Here is a 17,635-nt window from a genome sequence, read left to right as displayed (position 1 = left end):
TGAGCCCCATTCACTCCCACAACTGTCTCATTCATTTAGTCATTTGCTCAGCCTCCAGCCATCCTTAAATCATGTCAGGCTCACCTGGTGATGGAGAGTAAAACCACCACCCTCTCTGGGTCCAGTCTTTGCCTTCATTTACACCCATTCAAAGAGTCCCCAGGGCCATGAAGAGGCCGTGGCATGATCGCAGGGCTCCAACTGTCATCTGGGTGGGCCTGGCCTTTGCTGAAGTTATGGAAGGCAGGGCTCACACGTGAAATAGGAAACCTTCCGAGTCCTTAGCATGTGCAAGGACAGGGTTCCTGGCATAAACTGCTCATTTCCTCTGTGTTCATAGTATTAATTTCCACATGTGGACATCCATGCCCAGAAAGGTGAAGAAACTTGCACAAGAATATTCAGCCACAATGCCAGCTGACTTCCATGTCTGAATGCTTGATCTCTAGATTACAGCCATTATATCACCTTTCAGCCACCTCTATCCCCATCCTGGGCTGGCCTGAATCTGGTGGCCAGGAGTCTGCAGCAGGTGTGAGGCAGGAGGTCCCAGGTGTGCACAGAGTCCCCTCCTACTGTCACCTGGCTGCTCTGCCTGGGACTCTTCTGCCAGGCTTCTGCCTTCCTCCTCTTCCCCCAGTCCCCCAGTCACTGGCCCAGGTCACCCAGCCTCAGGGATGGGGGCTGCCAGGGCCTTCCCAGTACCCTCCTTTCAAACACTCCTGTTCCCAGCCCTGTGCATGGGAGGCACTTCTCACACACAGATCTCTGGACCTGCCAAGCTCTGCCCCTCTCAGATCTGAGAACTGCCCACCCCCGTGTGTCTGTTGTCCTCCAGACCACCCTCCACATGGCCCCTCCTGGACAGAGGCTCTAGTGCATCAAGCCAGAACCTTCTAGGCTCCTAGGTCCCTGCACAGTCACAGAGGGGCTGCTATCCCATCCCCCTGTCCAGAAGCAGAGACAGTCCCTGGGCTTGGTCTAGGCCTCCTCCCCTTTCCCACAGCCTCAGGGCCCTGGGGATTGCTGGCCACCAGGTGTGCATCCTCCCCACATAAAGACTGTGTGGAGAAGAAGGTCTGTGTCTATTTTACTCATTTAATAGGGAGAAGGCTGAGTGGCTGGGGGCAGTGTGGGACCCAGGGGCTCTGCCCATTCCTTACCCCAGCAGCCAGGGACCGCTGGGCCCCCCACCTCCCTCTGCCTTCTGCCCACAGGTCTAGATGCCTTCATGGTGACTAAGACAAGGGGGCACTTGGGGTTGCCCCTTTGATAATGAGTCCAGTGACCATCTAGGGGCTGAGCAGAGGTGTGGGTGCAGCCATGGATTTGGGTGTGGTTGGCCACGGATTAGTGTGCTGGAAAGTGAACCCCACACACGTGTAGACCCCTCTCTTGGCTCCTGCTCTTCGTGGAAACACAACTGATTACATGATTGAGCAAGTTGTTCACTAGGTCTTTTTAGGAAGGGATGTAGTATATTCTCAAAGACCTCATCCTTCTAGCAGAGAGACAAAGAAATATGTGACCAATTGTCACACAGGGAGATCTGGATGCACTCACTGTGAACCCAGGTCTCAGGGAGCAGGAGGGTGTTCTGTATTGTGGGAACATGCGGGACACACATGGGAGGGGGTATCTGTGCCCGGCTTTGAGGGATGGCTGGCTCTTTGCCCGGGGGGAACAGGCCAGTAGAATGCGCTTACAGTTGGGAACCACCAGGAACTTTCAGTTGAACCTGCTCTCCTGAGCCCCCGCGCCATCGGTGGACCCGGGCCAGGGCGGCTGCTGAACTGGAAGCTCAGAGGCAATCTCTCTGAGGAGCTTTCTAAATCAGCAAGCGTGTCACAGGTTGAGATTTTAGGGATAAGGTTCTCAATGCTGTCCTCCATTTTAATGAGCAGCCTTTTGGCCAGTCTGCACTGGGCGAAGCAGAAGCAAGACATAAATTTTTAAGATAATTTTTAAAGCTGCTTAATTTTGGTAAAAACATAGAACATAGACTTTACTATCTTGACCAATTGTTTAGTATACAATACGTTGTTTTAAACCTCTGAAACCCTACCTGCTGTTTCTGTAATAAAACCTAGCCCAGGCTGGGCACGCTGGCTCATGCCGTAATCCCAGCACTTTGGGAGGCAGAAGTGGGTGGATCACCTGAGGAAAGGAGTTTGAGACCAGCCTGGCCAACAAGGTGAAACCCCATCTCTACCAAAACTACAAACAATTCGCCGGGCGTGGTGGTGGGCACCTGTAATCCCAGCTACTCCAGAAGCTGAGGCAAGAGAATCGCTTGAACCCAGGAGACAAGGCTGCAGTGAGCCGAGATCGGGCCGTTGCACTCCAGCCTGGGCAGTAAGAGAGAAACTCCATCTCCAAATAAATAAATAGATAAATAAATAAATAATAAAACCTAGCCCGGATTGTAACCACGCCCACCGGGGACTGGGGAAGTAGTGGAGGGGATGTGAACAGACCCATGGCTGTGCCCAGGGCGGGGTGAGCCAGGGACCCCGCGGCGCAAGCGGAGGGAGGGAGAGTGCCGCGGACCCAACGGGGACAAGGAGACGCCGCCGCCGATGAATATTCCTCTGCACGTTTCTTCACCATTAATAAAAAATGCTGTAATGATTAAATGAGTCTGTCGTGGAAGGAATCGTGTCCTGGCAGGAGTGGGGCCCGGGCACGAGGCCACCAAGCTGCCGGAGCGGGTGAAGAGGGGAAGGGACACTAGCATGGAAACTGGCCTTTGTCCAGACAATGAAACGAAGAGGTGGAACGCGCCCAGTAACTACGCCCAGTAGCATTAAAATCCGGCTTTTCAGAACCAAGTGACTCATTCCCCAGTATATTCCCCAGTAACTAACAGTATATAAGCCAGCCTTTCAGCACAGAGGTGATTTCGTCTTCCAGGATCCCCGTTGATCAAGTCTCTTGTCCCCAGCCCTCCTGGTCCCCAATGGCAGCAGCCGCCATCCCAGCTTTGCTTCTGTGCCTCCCGCTTCTGTTCCTGCTGTTCCTGCTGTTCGGCTGGACCCGGGCTGGGCGAGACGGTGAGTTCGTGGATGGAGCCTAAGCCGGGCGGGGGCCAAACCTGAGGGGTTGTGGACTGCAGCGGGTTTCAGAGGAGGGAAGGCTTCTGGAAGGACAAGGGAGATCTCCCCGAACTGCGCCCCCGCTCAGTTCCCCTCCTGGGCTCCTTCCTGCCGGGTCCACTCCCCGAGGCTTTTCTTGCCCCAGTAGGGGCGAAAAGGAGCAGGGTGAAAACGAGGCTGGCAGGAGGGTGGAGGGGCCAGAGGGCTGCAGAGGGCGTAGTGGGGTAGGGATCCCTAATGCAGCCTGGCAGTCCCACCCACCTTTCAGAAGGAGAAACCAGAGCCCCCGAAACCGAGGTGGGGTCAGGACTGGGTGAAGGGGGGTTTCACAGGGACCCGATCACAGACACCCCCACCAGCCACAGGCCTGCTCTGCTGTCACCCGCTCTCCACCACACAAACCCTCCAGCACCCCCAGGACTCCCTGCCTTTGTTTTCCCTGCACTTTCCTGTAGACACTCACCTGCACCCAGGGGCTCAGCAGACATTTCCCACCTCTCCCCTCACCATCCACTGCCACCACCCAGGTCACATCCTCTTACTGCCCACCTCAGCCCAGCTGGTCACCCCAGAGGTCTCCCCATCCATGAAGGGGCCCTCACCACCTCCTACACCACGTAGTACATTCTGCCTGTGGCCTGAGGACACACCCCAGCAAACACACCCCAAGCTCCCCTCAGAACCTGTGCAGGAGGGATGGGAAGCACCATTTCCTCCAGGACGACCCCGGGAACTCTGGTGAGTAGAGGCGCCCACTTCTGCCCTTGGGGCCCAGACCCGCCTGTTCTTCCTACTGTGGAGCCAGCGTCATAGAGAATAGTCACTGGGTAGACAGGGGTCAGCAAACCCTTTCTAGAAAGGGAGGAAGAATGCTCTGTGATCTTTGCAGGCCTTGGGCTCTCCCTCTCTGTGTCCAGTCCTGTCCATTTGTAGAACAACAGCAGGCAATGCAACCTTCAAACGAGGGGGAACCAGATTTGGACCCTATCCTAGGTTGCTGATCCCAGATAAGGGGATTACAGTATCCCAGTGAATAGTACCCCATCTCCTAGGGTGTCATCTCCAAGTGATGTCTCAGGTGTCAGTTGGAGAGTAGAAGGTGGTCCTACCAGACCTACCTACCTTCTACCAGAAGCCTGTGGCTTCTGGGTGGTGTGGATGTGATGGGAGTGGGGGGTCCCATGATTTGGGTCTACTCTCTCTTCCTTTGCTGCTGAGTGGCATCTATGGTCCACGGGGGCCATCAGGGACCCTCCCTGAAGACTCAGGTGTGAGCTGAGGGTGAGAGGGTGCAGCCATGTGGTGTCCTAGGGATTGGGCCCAACTGCTTGTGCAGCTTCTTGGTTCCCTGTGGCCCTGCTCCTGCCCATCCCAGGAGAACCACCTGTGTCTTCTCACTGCCAGGCTCTCTTCCTAATGACCTAGAGGGTGAGGAACCCACCAGTAATGGGCAGCTCTGAGGCTGGATGGTCACTGCCCTTCCATGGCTAAGGACCCCATCTCTGCCAAGGCGCAGTACTCTACAGGAGCCACTGTTTAATGTTGAGATTTCCTTGCTGTGTGTGGCATTGCCTTGTCTCTGAACATTCACACGGAATCTATGTTGTGATTCTCCAATTAGACATTGTGACCACGTGTACCTCTAGGATCTTAGGGAGTCTTGGGTCATTGGTCACTTAAGGCAGGTCCAGCCTTGTTCATCATTCATGGATTGTCTATGGCTGCTTTTGAGCTTCAACAGCAGAGTTGAGTAGTTACAATGGAGAATATATTCCCTGCACAGTTTTATATATTTAAAAAATTGCCCTTCACATCACAGTCTAGTGGCCATAAATATCTTTGGAGAAGGCCAAAAAGAATCATTGTACTTGTCTCAGGATTAAAGGGTCCTTCCTCACTAGAGACTGGTGTCTTCTTCTAGTCATGGGTTCAGGGTCTGAGAAGTGGCTTAATTCTGCAAATTAGGCAAAGCAGCCTCATTCCTGATGGACTGGCTACTTTCAGCCTCCTGATCATCCATCATTTGTTTTATCTCTGTTTGTTGTAATTCTTTAAATCCAGCAGTAGCCAGGTTGGGATTCCATCTCTTTTGGATCTTGGACCCCTTTGTACTATGAGCCAAGGGCATAGCTTTGTACGGCTGAAGTCACCAGCTGGCATTGTGACTTCTCTAATCATTTCCATCATTGAAACCTCCTTGCTCCTGACAGGAGCATCTACCTGGAATCTGTTATTTCAGGATTTTTCATCCCATTACTACTGGGAGCCCATTTCAACAACAGCATCTCCTACCCCCAACCCTGGCCTTCTGCAATAGGCATCCCTAAGCTTCATCCCATTCTGGTGCCTTCTCATGGGGCCTTCTTTATATGCTGGGTAAATGAGTCCTCCAGGCTTCCCATGAGCACAGTGGATGAACATTGTTCTGGATTTTCACACTTAGACCCCTCTGGCATGGGCACTTGTCTGAGCCTATGATCCCTCCCTCTACTACCTGCCTTAGATTTTCAGATTTTCTATTTCTTGCTGCGTAGACCACTCCTTTGTTCAAGGTTTCAGGAAGGCATCCTCATAGCAGATGAGCACCATCACCAAGGGCTTTGCCAACATGTTAAATCCTGTGACCATGATAATTAACTCTTCTTTATCCAACTGGGTTCTATCCTCCCTCCATCCCACGATGCACCAGCATCCTCAGGGGCAGCCCCCGCACCCTGTCCCACCTCCCACAGTCCATGTGGGCTGCTGCTGGAGATCCTCTGCCATCCAGGCCCTTCCTTCTCTAGCAGGACTTGCACCTCTCTAGCAAGGTCATGTGTTGACCGATGTGGACAGAGGGGCAGTGGGACATGTCTGGGGACATGTGGTTTCTCAGCAGGCAGAGACCTCCTCCTGCTCCTCCTCCTCCTTGTCCTCATGCAAGGGGCGAGCACTCGCCTTAAACTTGTGGACAGCACAGTTCTGGATGGGGCACCCCTTCCTAGGCCAGGCCAGCCCTCTGGAGGCTTCCTCTTACTGTTACAGTGTGGAGGAGGGGTATCTAGGGGTCTTTCTCTCCCCACCCACCCCTCACCTGCTTTTCTCCACAGACCCTCACTCTCTTTGCTATGACATCACTATCATCCCTAAGCTCAGACCTGGACCACGGTGGTGTGCGGTTCAAGGCCAGGTGGATAAAAGTACTTTTCTTCACAATGACTGTGGCAACAAGACAGTCACACCCATCAGTCCCCTGGGGAAGAAACTAAATGTTGCCAAGGCCTGGAAAGAACAGAACCTAGTACTGAGAGAGGTGGTGGACATGCCCACAGAGCAGCCGCTTGACATTCAGCTGGAGAATTACACACCCAGGGGTAAGTTTCAGATGGCCCAGGACAAGAGGGAGCAGATACAGTGGTAAGTTAGAGGCATTTATAGTTTTCATGTAGAAATACAAATGGGAAGGTCATCACACCCCACAAGAGGTCTAGAGGCATGACCAGGATGTGGCAGAGAGAGTAAGGCCAGGAAATTGTAAGGGGAACAGGATGGGGGTGCAAAATTTGTCAAGACCAGAGCTGATCTCTCTCTGATGGGGACAGAACCCCTCACCCTTCAGGCCAGGGTGTCTTGTGAGCAGAAAGCCAAAGGACACAGCAGTGGATCTTGGCAGTTCAGTTTCGATGGACAGATCTTCCTCCTCTTTGACTCAGAAAACAGAATGTGGACAACGGTTCATCCTGGAGCCAGAAAGATGAAAGAAAAGTGGGAGGATAACAAGGATGTGACCATGTCCTTCCATTACATCTCAATGGGAGACTGCACAGAATGGCTTGAGGACTTCTTGATGGGCATGGACAGAACCCTGGAGCCAAGTGCAGGAGGTAACAGAAGAAAAAGATCTCGAATGAGATCAGAAATGGTGATCTCAAGAAACTAGTTCTTGAGTTCAGCTTCAATCATCCCAGTGTACACGTTTATGTTCAAATGACCCCCTTGTGGGGTGCTCCTCCTGGGGGTGCTGGCGTGCCTGTGCTCTCCCATCCTCCTCTCTCTTCTCCCTCCTGACTCCTATTCCTCACTGCACTTGCTTCTGCTCCCCGCACTGGGTAGTGCTGGTGTAGATTTCTCACCAGCCTTGAAACTGCAGGTGTCACTGTGTTTTCAGAACTTTTTCCTTAGTGTTTCCTCTTTTGAGTATCACTTTTCCTTTCCTTTCCCTGGTCTGGTTCTGGAAATCCATCAAAACCATCTCCAACGCCAGCCCAGAGACCCTCCCCTCCCCAACTCTGGGGCATCACCTCCTCTTCCCCCACAGCAGAAGGGTGGGGTGCGCTGTCACCTTGCTTCCCTCAGCAGCTGTGTGAGCTCCCTGAGGACAAGACATACCCCCTCTCCCTTCCTAAGCCAGGACCTGTCATACTGGCTGCCCCACACCAGGGGCAAGGGGACAAAACTTTTACCTTCCAGGATGACCTAGGGTGGCAGGAACTGAGGTGTCTCCTTAGATTTGGGGCCTGGACTCACTTTTGTGTTTCCATTTCAGCACCAATCACCATATCCTCAGGCACAACCCAACTCAGGGCCATGGCCACCACCCTCATCCTTTGCTGCCTCCTCATCATCCTCCCCTGCTTCATCCTAGCTGGCATCTGAGGAGACTCCTTTAGAGTGACAGGTACTGTGGGCAGAATTGGAAGTGGAGCAAGGAGCAGGTGGGTGAGGAGGCAGGATGGGGAAAGAGAATTCCTGGAGTCTCACCCCTCCCCATGGCTCAGACCTTCTCATCCTGACATGAGACAGGTGAATGAGACCTTGTGTTGCCTGTTGGAAATGTTGGCAATGACCTGGGCAGCTCAGCCCTGAGTGCTGATGGATTCTCACCTTCAGAGTCCAGAGGGAAAGGGAGGGGCCCATACCAAGGCTCAGGGTCTGTTGAGCTTGAGAAGGTTCAGCAAGTTCAGCTCTGATTCAGAGCAGGTTCCTATTCAGGAAGGGTGTGTGGCCTGCAGGCAGCAGGAATTCAGACATGGGCAGTCCTCTTAATTGGGTTAGGTGCATCATGGTAGCTTTACATGAGGTGTGACAAGGGAAGGGGGATTCCATCTCTGAGGCTAAGAGAGAGATCTGGGTGTAATCCCAGGAGGAGGGGGCTGGGAGAGCCTTGGTACACCTAATTGAAAAGGAGGGAGTGCAGGGCTGCCTTCCCACAGAAAGTGGCTTGGGTTCGAGGAATTAAGGTGGAAGGTGAAGAGTAGAGGCTGCTCAAGAGAAGAATTTTTTAAAAATCAGTCCCATGGACCCGTGGGGTTCGAGTCTGGGCCCTGAGGCAGCTCCCCTGCCATCACCCTCCTGCACACCCCAGATCCTGAGCCCGCTGATGGCTCTGCCTGCAGCAGAGTGGACTCAGAGGAAGGGGGGTCTGAGCTGCTGCTGGGGTTCCACGGGCACCACTGAGCTGGACCAGGAATGGATAAGGTGGAACAGGGACAGTCACCTTCAGAGCTATGGGTGCTGCTCCCAGTGTGAGGAGAGGCTCAAGAAGAAGGGGAAAGAAGGATGTTTACCTGCAGGCCCACCAAAGGCCAAGGGCACAGGAATACAGAGCCCTCTCTTTGGAAGTCTGTCCCACCCCTTCCATGTTTTAGGCCTTGTCATCAGATGATAGAGAGGGCCTTGAGTGAGGGCACGGACCCACCACTACCAGCTTCAGACCTGTGGGCCCCTCCACTCCATCCCCTGGTCAGGTGCAGGGCCTGGGCTGACTCTGTGATGTGACAGAGGAGGAAAGAGGTAGGTCCAAGCTGCAGTCGCCAGGGTTGAGGCTCAAGGGAAAAATAGGTCCCTTAGTGCAGGGGGCTCTGAGACATGGAGTGACTAGGGAAAGATTACCCTGGAAAAGTGATCCGGGTTCTCTGCCCCTTAAACCAACATTTGTGTCCTTTCTGAAGGTTAAAGATGATACCAAAAAGCCCCTGTGGGAAAAAAAAAAAAAAAAAAAAAAAAAAAAAGCCCCTGTGAGCATGGTCTCGACCAAGCTTGCCCTTCTGTCTGGCCACCTGCCCACCACCTACATTGTATGTCCAGCAGCCTCCAGCAGATCATGATGACACCATGGACCCAATAGCTCATTCACTGCCTTGATTCCTTTTGCCAACAATTTTACCAGTGGTTATTCCTAACATATTATGCAATTTTCTCTTGGTGCTACCTGATGGAATTCCTGCACTTAAAGTTCTGGCTGACTAAACAAGATATGTCAACATTTTCTTTCTTCTGTTTTTGTTTGGAAAATCAAGTACTTCTTTGAATGATGATCTCTTTCTTGCAAATGATATTGTCAGTAAACAATCATATTAGACTTCAGACCTCCGGGGATTCTTTCCATGTCCTGAAAGAGAATTGTTTAATTATTTAATAAGAAAAAAATTTATATTAATGATTGCTTCCTTTAGTAATTTATTGCTCTGTACTGATATTTAAATAAAGAGTTCTATTTCCCAAAAACCTACTGAGTTTAGAATTTTTTTGTATTACTCAGTAGAGAATTAATGTTATTTCATTTTTCCTACATGATATGGAGTAATAAATGAGTGATTCTACCAGACTTTGTGTGGAAAAAGAGAATCTACAAAACATGGCTGAAAAAAATCAGAGACAACACAAATACATGGAAAAATATTTCATGCTCATGGGTTGGAGAATCAATATAGCTAAAATGGTCATACTTCCAAAAGCAATTTATAGATGCAACACTATCTCTATCAATACCAATGTCATTTTCCACAAATTAGAAAAATCTAATCTGAAAGTTATTTGGAATTAAAAAAGAGCCCAAATCGCCAAAACAATCATAAGCAAAAAGGACAAAGCCAGAGGCATCACATTGCCTGACTTCAAACTATAATGTAAGGCTACGGTGATCAAAACAGAATGGTACTGGTACCAAAATAGACACAGATCAGTGGAACAGAATAGAGAGCTCAGAAAGAAACCTTCACACCTTCTAACCTTCAACAAAATCAACAAAAAAAAGCAATGGGGTAAGAGTCCTAACTCAATAAATGGTGCTGGGATAACTGGCTAGCCATGTGCAGAAGAATGAAACTGAACTTTTACCTTTCACCATATATGTAAAATAACTCGACATGAATTAAAGATTTAAATGTAAGTCCTAAAACTATAAAAATCCTGGAAGATAACCTAGGAAATTCCACTTTGGACATAGGGCCTGACAAAGATATCATGATGAAGACACCAAAAGCATTTGCAACCAAAAACAAAAATTGACAAATGTGACCTCATTAAACTAAAGAGCTTCTCCACAGTAAAAGAAATTAGCAACACAGTAAACAGCCTATAGAACGGGAGAAATATCTGCAATCTATGCATCTGGCAAAGCTCTAATATCCAGAATCTACACTGAACTTAAACAACTCAACAAGCAAGAACAAAATTCCAATTAAAAAATAAGCAAAGAATGTGAACAGACACTTCTCAAAAGAAGACCTGCAAGTGGCCAACAAACATGAAAAAATGCTCTTTGGGAAGCCGCGGTGGGCAGATCATGAGGTCAGGAGTTTGAGACCAGCCTGACCAACATGGTGAAACTCCGTCTCTACTAAAAATACAAAAATTAGCCAGGCATGATGGTGCACACCTGTAACCTCTAATGGTGCATAGTCTAATGTTGAAACTATAAAATACCTTGGACTGGTACTTTCTAGTCTTTTCCAGCAGATGGCACTGCTCATCTTTCAAATATTTCAATAAGCCCAGAGGGTTTGCCCACAGCGAGTTTGTGCCCTGAGCTCCTTGGCACACAGCTTGGGATCCACAGCCAAGGGCTACAGAGAAGACAAAAGAGACGTTGACATCATGGTGGAAGAGGAATCCATAGAGTTCATTTTTGAGGATTGGGGCAGTTTCTCCCACCCTGCAAATCAAGATGCCCTGAGGGCAAAGAGCAGAGGGATACTCTCTGGTGGCCCAGCAGTTCTGCCCCCGGGGAGGATTCTCTTCTGCTGCAGTGAAAACCAACAGGACGCTGCTTCATCCCAAGGGGACCAAGAAGATAGGTCAGAGTCAGGAGCTGTCTGTTTCAGATCACACAGTGACTGCCTGCTTGATGGCTTCAGAACTCCTTCATGAGCTGGGAGACAGCCCCCGAGGTGAAAGGTGCAGGGGCAGGATGGGCTCGACGTGACAGCTTTCAAGATGACATGCAGTTTCTCCCGTGTGTTTCTGTGTGTCTTTGTGTGTGCCCGTGTATGTGCATGGCTGTGTCTGTATTTCTGCATGCATTTGTGTATGCGTGTCTGTTTGTGTGATTGTGTGTGCCTGTGTGGTGTGAGTGTGTGTGAGAGACTGTGCCTGCATGTCTCTGTGTGTGTGCATGTGTGTGTGTGTGAGAGAGAGATAACATGCATGTATGAATGTTGAATTGATTTTCTGGTTGACTTGCTGTGGAGGGAGACGGGGACTCCAGGGGGCTTCCTGCCCACCCCTCGTTCCCTGTAGCCAGTAGCACAAATGGCAAAATAAAAGGTAATTTCATTTCATGCAAAGGTAAAACTTTTGTGCTTCCAAAAGGACTCCATTTAGAAGGTTAAAAAAAAAACTTCCAGAACGGGAGAAAATAATTGAAAATCATACATCTGGTAATGGACTGTTATTCTGAATATATAAAGAACTCTTCCAACTCAATATTACAAAGCGAAATAACCCAATTTAAATATATGCAAGGAATTTGAATAGACATTTCTCCAAAGTGAGACAGGTATACTACTCGGTGGTCTCAAAAGAATAGAAAATTTTAGGCAGCAGTTTCGGGTGACTAGCAAAAGGAATCTGTTGAAATATCGGCAGTGGCTCTGGGCTGATAAGTTGCTGAAAAACAGCGTGTGGACCAAGCTGACTAAGAATGAGTGGATCCAACATGGCCCTGGATTTGACCCTAGGTTTCACCTGGGACCTCATTACATGCGGATAAACATACTAAACACACACTAGCCAGCTCCCTAGCAGTTCTGAGAATACCCATATTTGTGGTAAAAATTCGAGGCACCAGAGTTCTGAGAAACCCTGTCCTTCTTCCAAGAATTTTCATGAATATTCCACCCCTTGTTTGAAGAAACCTAGAAAGGTGGCAGCCCCAAACCCCCTTGCACCTGCCTCTCTCTTGAGTTCCCCTGCACTCCCTTTATTTGAGTGTGTACTTTTCCTTTTACAATAAACCTCCGTCCTTCCTCTATTTTCCTACTGGTCTTTGAATTCACTTCCCCAAGCGCTGCCAAGAGCCCCGCACCGGCTGGGGTCGCGGTCCCACCGGCGTTTGGGGACCTCCCCTTGCCCACTGGCATCAGAAGAATGCAAATGGCAGTGAGCCCAGGAAAAGGTGCTCAGTGTCCACAGCCCTCAGGGAAATGCCAACCGCACCCACAAGGCGACCCCTCACCCCGCTGGAATGGGTGACCCCAAACACTTTGAGGCTGGAGGGGGTGGGGCCTGCGTTCCTTACAAAGCAGAGAGCAGGAGAGGGAGAGTTGGCGGAGTGTAGGGCTGTGCGTGTGTCATCCTCTTCCCATTTTCCTGGCGGAGGTTTCTCTTTGTTCTCTGGCCCTCCCTGCTTCCTTCTTCTCCCTTTCTCTGGTTCTCCCTCCCATCCTTCATTTCCAACCATCCCAAGGTTTTCTCCGCCCCACAACATCCATGCTCGGGGCCCCCAGCCCAGCGTAGAAACCAGGAGCCCTGGACCGCGAGCGGCGGGATCCGGGAGGCGACAACTTGACGCCCCTGCCGGACCCTGGACACTCAGGACCTAGTGCGTCCCGGCGCCCTCCTGTAGCAGCCCCAGTGCAAGGAGGATGGGGGTCCTCACGGGGCGCACACTGTCGGAGCCCCACACATTCGAGCCGGACGGTGAGGTCTACACACTGAGCCGGTGACAAAGTCCCCGCGAGGATGAAGGAGGAACCTCGTGCTCCTCACCCCACCAGGCCCCGCATTTCCTTGATCCTTCTGACACAGGAACCGCGGGTCCCTTGCCGCGACCAGCGAGTCATCCCAGGTCTTCGAAAGGCCGTTTTTTTCCGGACGCTGTGGACCCGGAGGCCCGGGGGTATCGGCCGGCAGCGGGGCACCCACTCCGGGGTCTCTACAGGGCAGGACCTGGGTCCGGAGCTCGGGCGAAGCGGATGCCCTGGGCGGAGCCCGCAGAAGCCAGAGCGGACGCGGAGGGATGGAAACTGAAACCCCCAGGAGCGAACTTTCCCCCAAAGTCATCTGTGGTTGAAATCAGCAATCGCCTATAACATCCCCCTTGGGACAACACCGTTTGGTAAATATCTAGAACCAGTGCCTCGTTACTGAGGCCTCTGCTCGGGTTCCGCGTCCCAGGACCCTCGGGGCCCACAACAGATCAGGCGAGCCCATCCGGTGACCCTCTCTGGGGCTCCGGCCCCACACTTTCTTACTTCTTCACCTACGTATTTTCACCTGTTTCAGGATCCAAACCATGAAAAGACATGTGTGAAAGGCTCCCGCGCCCCTGCTTGTGTCTAATCTCATTGGCCACAGACCATAAGACATTATTGGATTCTTTGAATCTTTCCAGGTAGTCTTTATGCCATTTTAAACACATATGTATAGATATTCTTCATTCAGACTTGGATATTTTTTGCTCTTGACCCTGTCCTTCAGTTTCCCCTCCCGCTATAGTGGATGTTTCACCATCCTCTGCCCAAGCTGGGTCATCACAATCACAGACAAGTGTGTCGCCAGCATTGCCATCCGTGACATGAGACGCTTTAAAGGTGCATTAATTTGCACAGCAATTCTGTGTCTGGAAATCTATTCTACACAATTAAATTGAGATTTATGCAAGCAGAGTTTCTGCAGCATTTCGTTTTTCTAAAAGTAACTGACTGGAGACCATCTGGATCTTCAGACACAGACACTGCTTACATTTGTTGTGATGCAGTCATTCTATGTAATGTGCAGAGATAAAAAGGAAAAGAATCTGTATGTGCAGGTATTGGAAGATCTTGAAAGTGTGTTATTTTGAGATAGAATCTGCGTTCAGCAGAGTGCCTATGGGCTTATATTTGTTTTAAAAACCAGCACTGATACATGTACACATCTCTACTGTTAGTAAAGAAAACAGTATTTCCATAACTTGTTGCCAGTCTGTTCGTCCGTTTTAGGAAAGATCAATACAGCTGAAAAGCCATGGTGGCAGGAACTGGTCATCACCCGCCAAGATTCTCCACTGCCTTACACATCGTCCCAGCTGAGGTTGCCGGAGGAACGGGATGTGGAATGCAGTCACGTTTCAGCGAAGAACCTGAAGTCAAACTGGACCAGGTGTCTTGTCTTGACCTCTGCCTCTTCACCCAACCCCCACCTGGTCAGGCAGTGACCCTGGAGGAGCTGGGACGATGCTTGGAGGGCAGTGAAGATGGGGCCAATTCTGGGAGCATAGTGAACATGGAGAGTCGGGACCCCACAGCAACTGGGGAGGAGCTCATGTGATGCTGGGAGCACTGGAAAGGCAGGGAGCCTAGGCACAGCACTCACTGCTCCTCCCATCTGGGACAGGATTGGGGTGGGTGATGAGAAAAGTTTCCTGAGTAGCACAATTCCCAAGCCTGGCAGAATGGCTCGCCCCGATTGCCACTATGCCCAGCCCATCCTACACTTCATATTCTGTCAACAGCAATTTTTAAAACACTGTATCCAGAACGTAGACAAAGATAACCAACCATATGGGGAGATAAGATAGCAACAACAAGAACCAGCTGAAATGTGCAACAGAGACAGAAAATACATGGAACCTCTAGATCAGTCCTCTGATAGAAATATAATGCAAGCCACAAGTGTGAGCCACACAGGGAATTTTAAATATTCTAGTGAACACATTGAAAAAGTAAAAAGAAACAGGTGAAATATATTTTTACAACATTTTTAACTCAATATGTTTTAACTAAAATTTTTGAACCAAAATTATTATTTCAACATGTCATCAATGGAAAAATGAATAATGAGACATTTGACATTTTTACACTAAACCTTTGAAATTTGGTGTGCACCATATACTGACAGTACTTCTCAATTTAAACTAGTTGTATTGCAAGCTCTTAATAGCCTCATGTAGCTAGTAACTGCTGGGTTAGACTTTGCAGCTTTAGATTTTAGAATTATCTTGCCGGTCGCGGTAGCTCACCCCTGTAATCCCAGCGCCTTGGGAGGCCAAGGCGGGTGGATCACCTGAGGTCGGGAGTTCGAGACCATCCTGACCAACATGGTGAAACCCCTTCTCTACTAAAAATATGAAAATTAGCTGGATGTGGTGGTGCACGCCTATAGTCCCAGCTACTCAGGAGGCTGAGGCACAAGAATCAATTGAACCCAGGAAGTGGAGGTTGCAGTGAGCCGAGATCATGCCACTGTACTTCAGCCCTGGCCAGTGAGTGAGACTCTGTCTCAAAAAAAAAAAAAAAAAAAAAAAAAATTAGAATTATCAGGCGCAGACTTAAAAATAACTATGCTTACTATATTTCAATAGCTTTAAAAAAATGAAAAAAATCATTGAGCAAAAAATTTTCCTGGTTTTCTTGCTCTGTTGTTGCTATGGCACATGGGGCCTGCCAGTTAGAGCTAAACAGTCAGTTTTGCTGTTTCTAGGCAGAAAAATGCTTGCATCACAAGTAAATGTCTAGGCATCCCAGAAGGTTTCTCTGGTAATGTATATTTTCATTAGTCAATTCCACTCTTAAAGGTACAATTCTCCTGACTTTTGAACGTTTTCCTAGGGTGCCATCCTGTATGTTAAATCCAAAATTGATGCTTTCTTCTCAGAGGCAGTGTTACCATAATTCACACCATTTAGATATATTATAAAAAAGTGTTTAAATCTATTCAACATTGTTCATTAAGCTTCTGTCAGAATCATAAAAATATCTTGTCATGTCTGATTAATTCAACTGAGTTCAGTTTTGAAACAGTACTGCTGTTCTACAATGTGCTATTTATTGTTTAAGCCTAGAATTCATTAGTGTTTCCAATCACTGAAAGGGATGGAGTATTTTACTAAGATATCTATCATAAATTATAATAAATTTAAGACTGTGGGCCATTTTATGAAATCTATAAAATATAGAAATGATAGGAAGTAAAAATGAATTTAATATAGTTCTAGCCTTCATTTGGTCTAAAAGCCAATGTTCAGTGAAAACATTGTTGTTTTTCTCTTCTGCAAACCTGAAGCAAGTAATGCTAGAAATGTGATTTTCTACAGAACTGACAGGTTGGTAAGATGATACATGACTGAAGTAATATCGTTCATCTGTTTAACATTTATAGCCTGGGAACATGCCTTATAATATGGCCAAATGCCTACATGTTTCAATATACTCCTAAAGATAAGAGACTTTAAGCTCCTATGTTCACAAAGGAGTATTGTCTGTAAATTATATCTCAGTAAGTTTAATATTTATGAAAGGTGGTAGGAGAGAAGACTAACAGTAGCTGAATAAGAGAAAAACAATAAGCTTGTCCAATCTACAAGTGCATCTATGAAAAGGTAGGTTAAAGTAGAAACCATTCTCCACCTCCTTGAGACTGACTAACAGCCTGGAATGGTACAAATCCACTGAATGAAGACAGGAAACAAGCTCAGGCTTCTGGCTCCCTCACCCAAATTACCCCAGAGAAACGATGAAAGGAAGAAGGAAACACTTGGCCAACAGACTACACAACAGCATCCCTGGTTGCAAGATAACAATGGAGTATTCTGTCTAAAATATGAAGGAAAAGAACTTGAGCCTAGAATTTTTTATCCAGTCAAATTCTCATTTAAATAGGAAGGTATCTTTTCTGTTGCAGCCATAACAAATTGCCACACACTTACCTGCTTAAATCAGTACATCTTTATTATCTCACAGTCCTCTAGGTTGCAAGTCTGAGATGGCTTGATTGGTTTCTCTGCTCCCAGTTCCTCAAGGTCAAGGTCAAGGTGTCCACCCACTGGGCTCTGATTGGGAGGTTCTGGAAAACATCTGCTTCCAAGTGCACTCAGGTTGCTGGCAGAATCCAGTCCTTGGACCTGTGGGACTGAGGTCCCAGCTTCCCTGCTGGCTGTCAGCTGCAGCCCTTCCCTAACTCCCAGAGGCCCCTCTCCAGTCTTGCTCATGGCCCCCACATCTCAGAGCCAGCAACAGTGCATGGAATCCTTCTAATGCTTAGAATCCCTCTGACATCAGACGCATCTTTCTCGGCTCCAGCCTGAGAAAATTCTCTGCTTTTTAGAGCTCATGTCATGGCACTGGGCCCACTCAGAAAATCCAGGAAAATCTCTCTATTTTAAGGTCAACTGATGAGTAGCTTTAATTATGACTTTGCAGAGCCTTGACTAGCGGTACCTATACTCTCAGTGCCTAGACTAGCGGTACCTAGACTCTCAGTACCTAGAGTAGTGGTGCCTAGACTAGGAGCAGCTGGTTTCTCTAGGCTCCTCACCCCTTATTCTCTCCATCCCCTTCTTCCTGGCCCCCTTTTCTTTC

General features: G+C 48.9%; 1 protein-coding gene across 1 annotated transcript; it reads left to right on the top strand.

Moving 5' to 3' along the window:
• Nucleotides 1-2,959: 2,959 nt before the first annotated feature.
• Nucleotides 2,960-7,730, top strand: LOC100434525 (UL16-binding protein 6). The gene is made up of 4 exons (XM_002817485.3): nt 2,960-3,053; nt 6,185-6,448; nt 6,677-6,958; nt 7,621-7,730. The coding sequence occupies exons 1-4, from the start codon at nt 2,960-2,962 to the stop codon at nt 7,728-7,730; spliced, it is 750 nt and encodes a 249-aa protein (XP_002817531.2).
• Nucleotides 7,731-17,635: the final 9,905 nt, after the last annotated feature.

The sequence above is a fragment of the Pongo abelii genome, chromosome 5, assembly GCF_028885655.2.
Source record: "Pongo abelii isolate AG06213 chromosome 5, NHGRI_mPonAbe1-v2.0_pri, whole genome shotgun sequence".
NCBI classification, from domain to species: Eukaryota; Metazoa; Chordata; class Mammalia; order Primates; family Hominidae; genus Pongo; species Pongo abelii.
The sequence above is the reverse complement of the archived record's forward strand: the minus strand, read 5'-3'. Positions and strand labels throughout refer to the sequence as shown.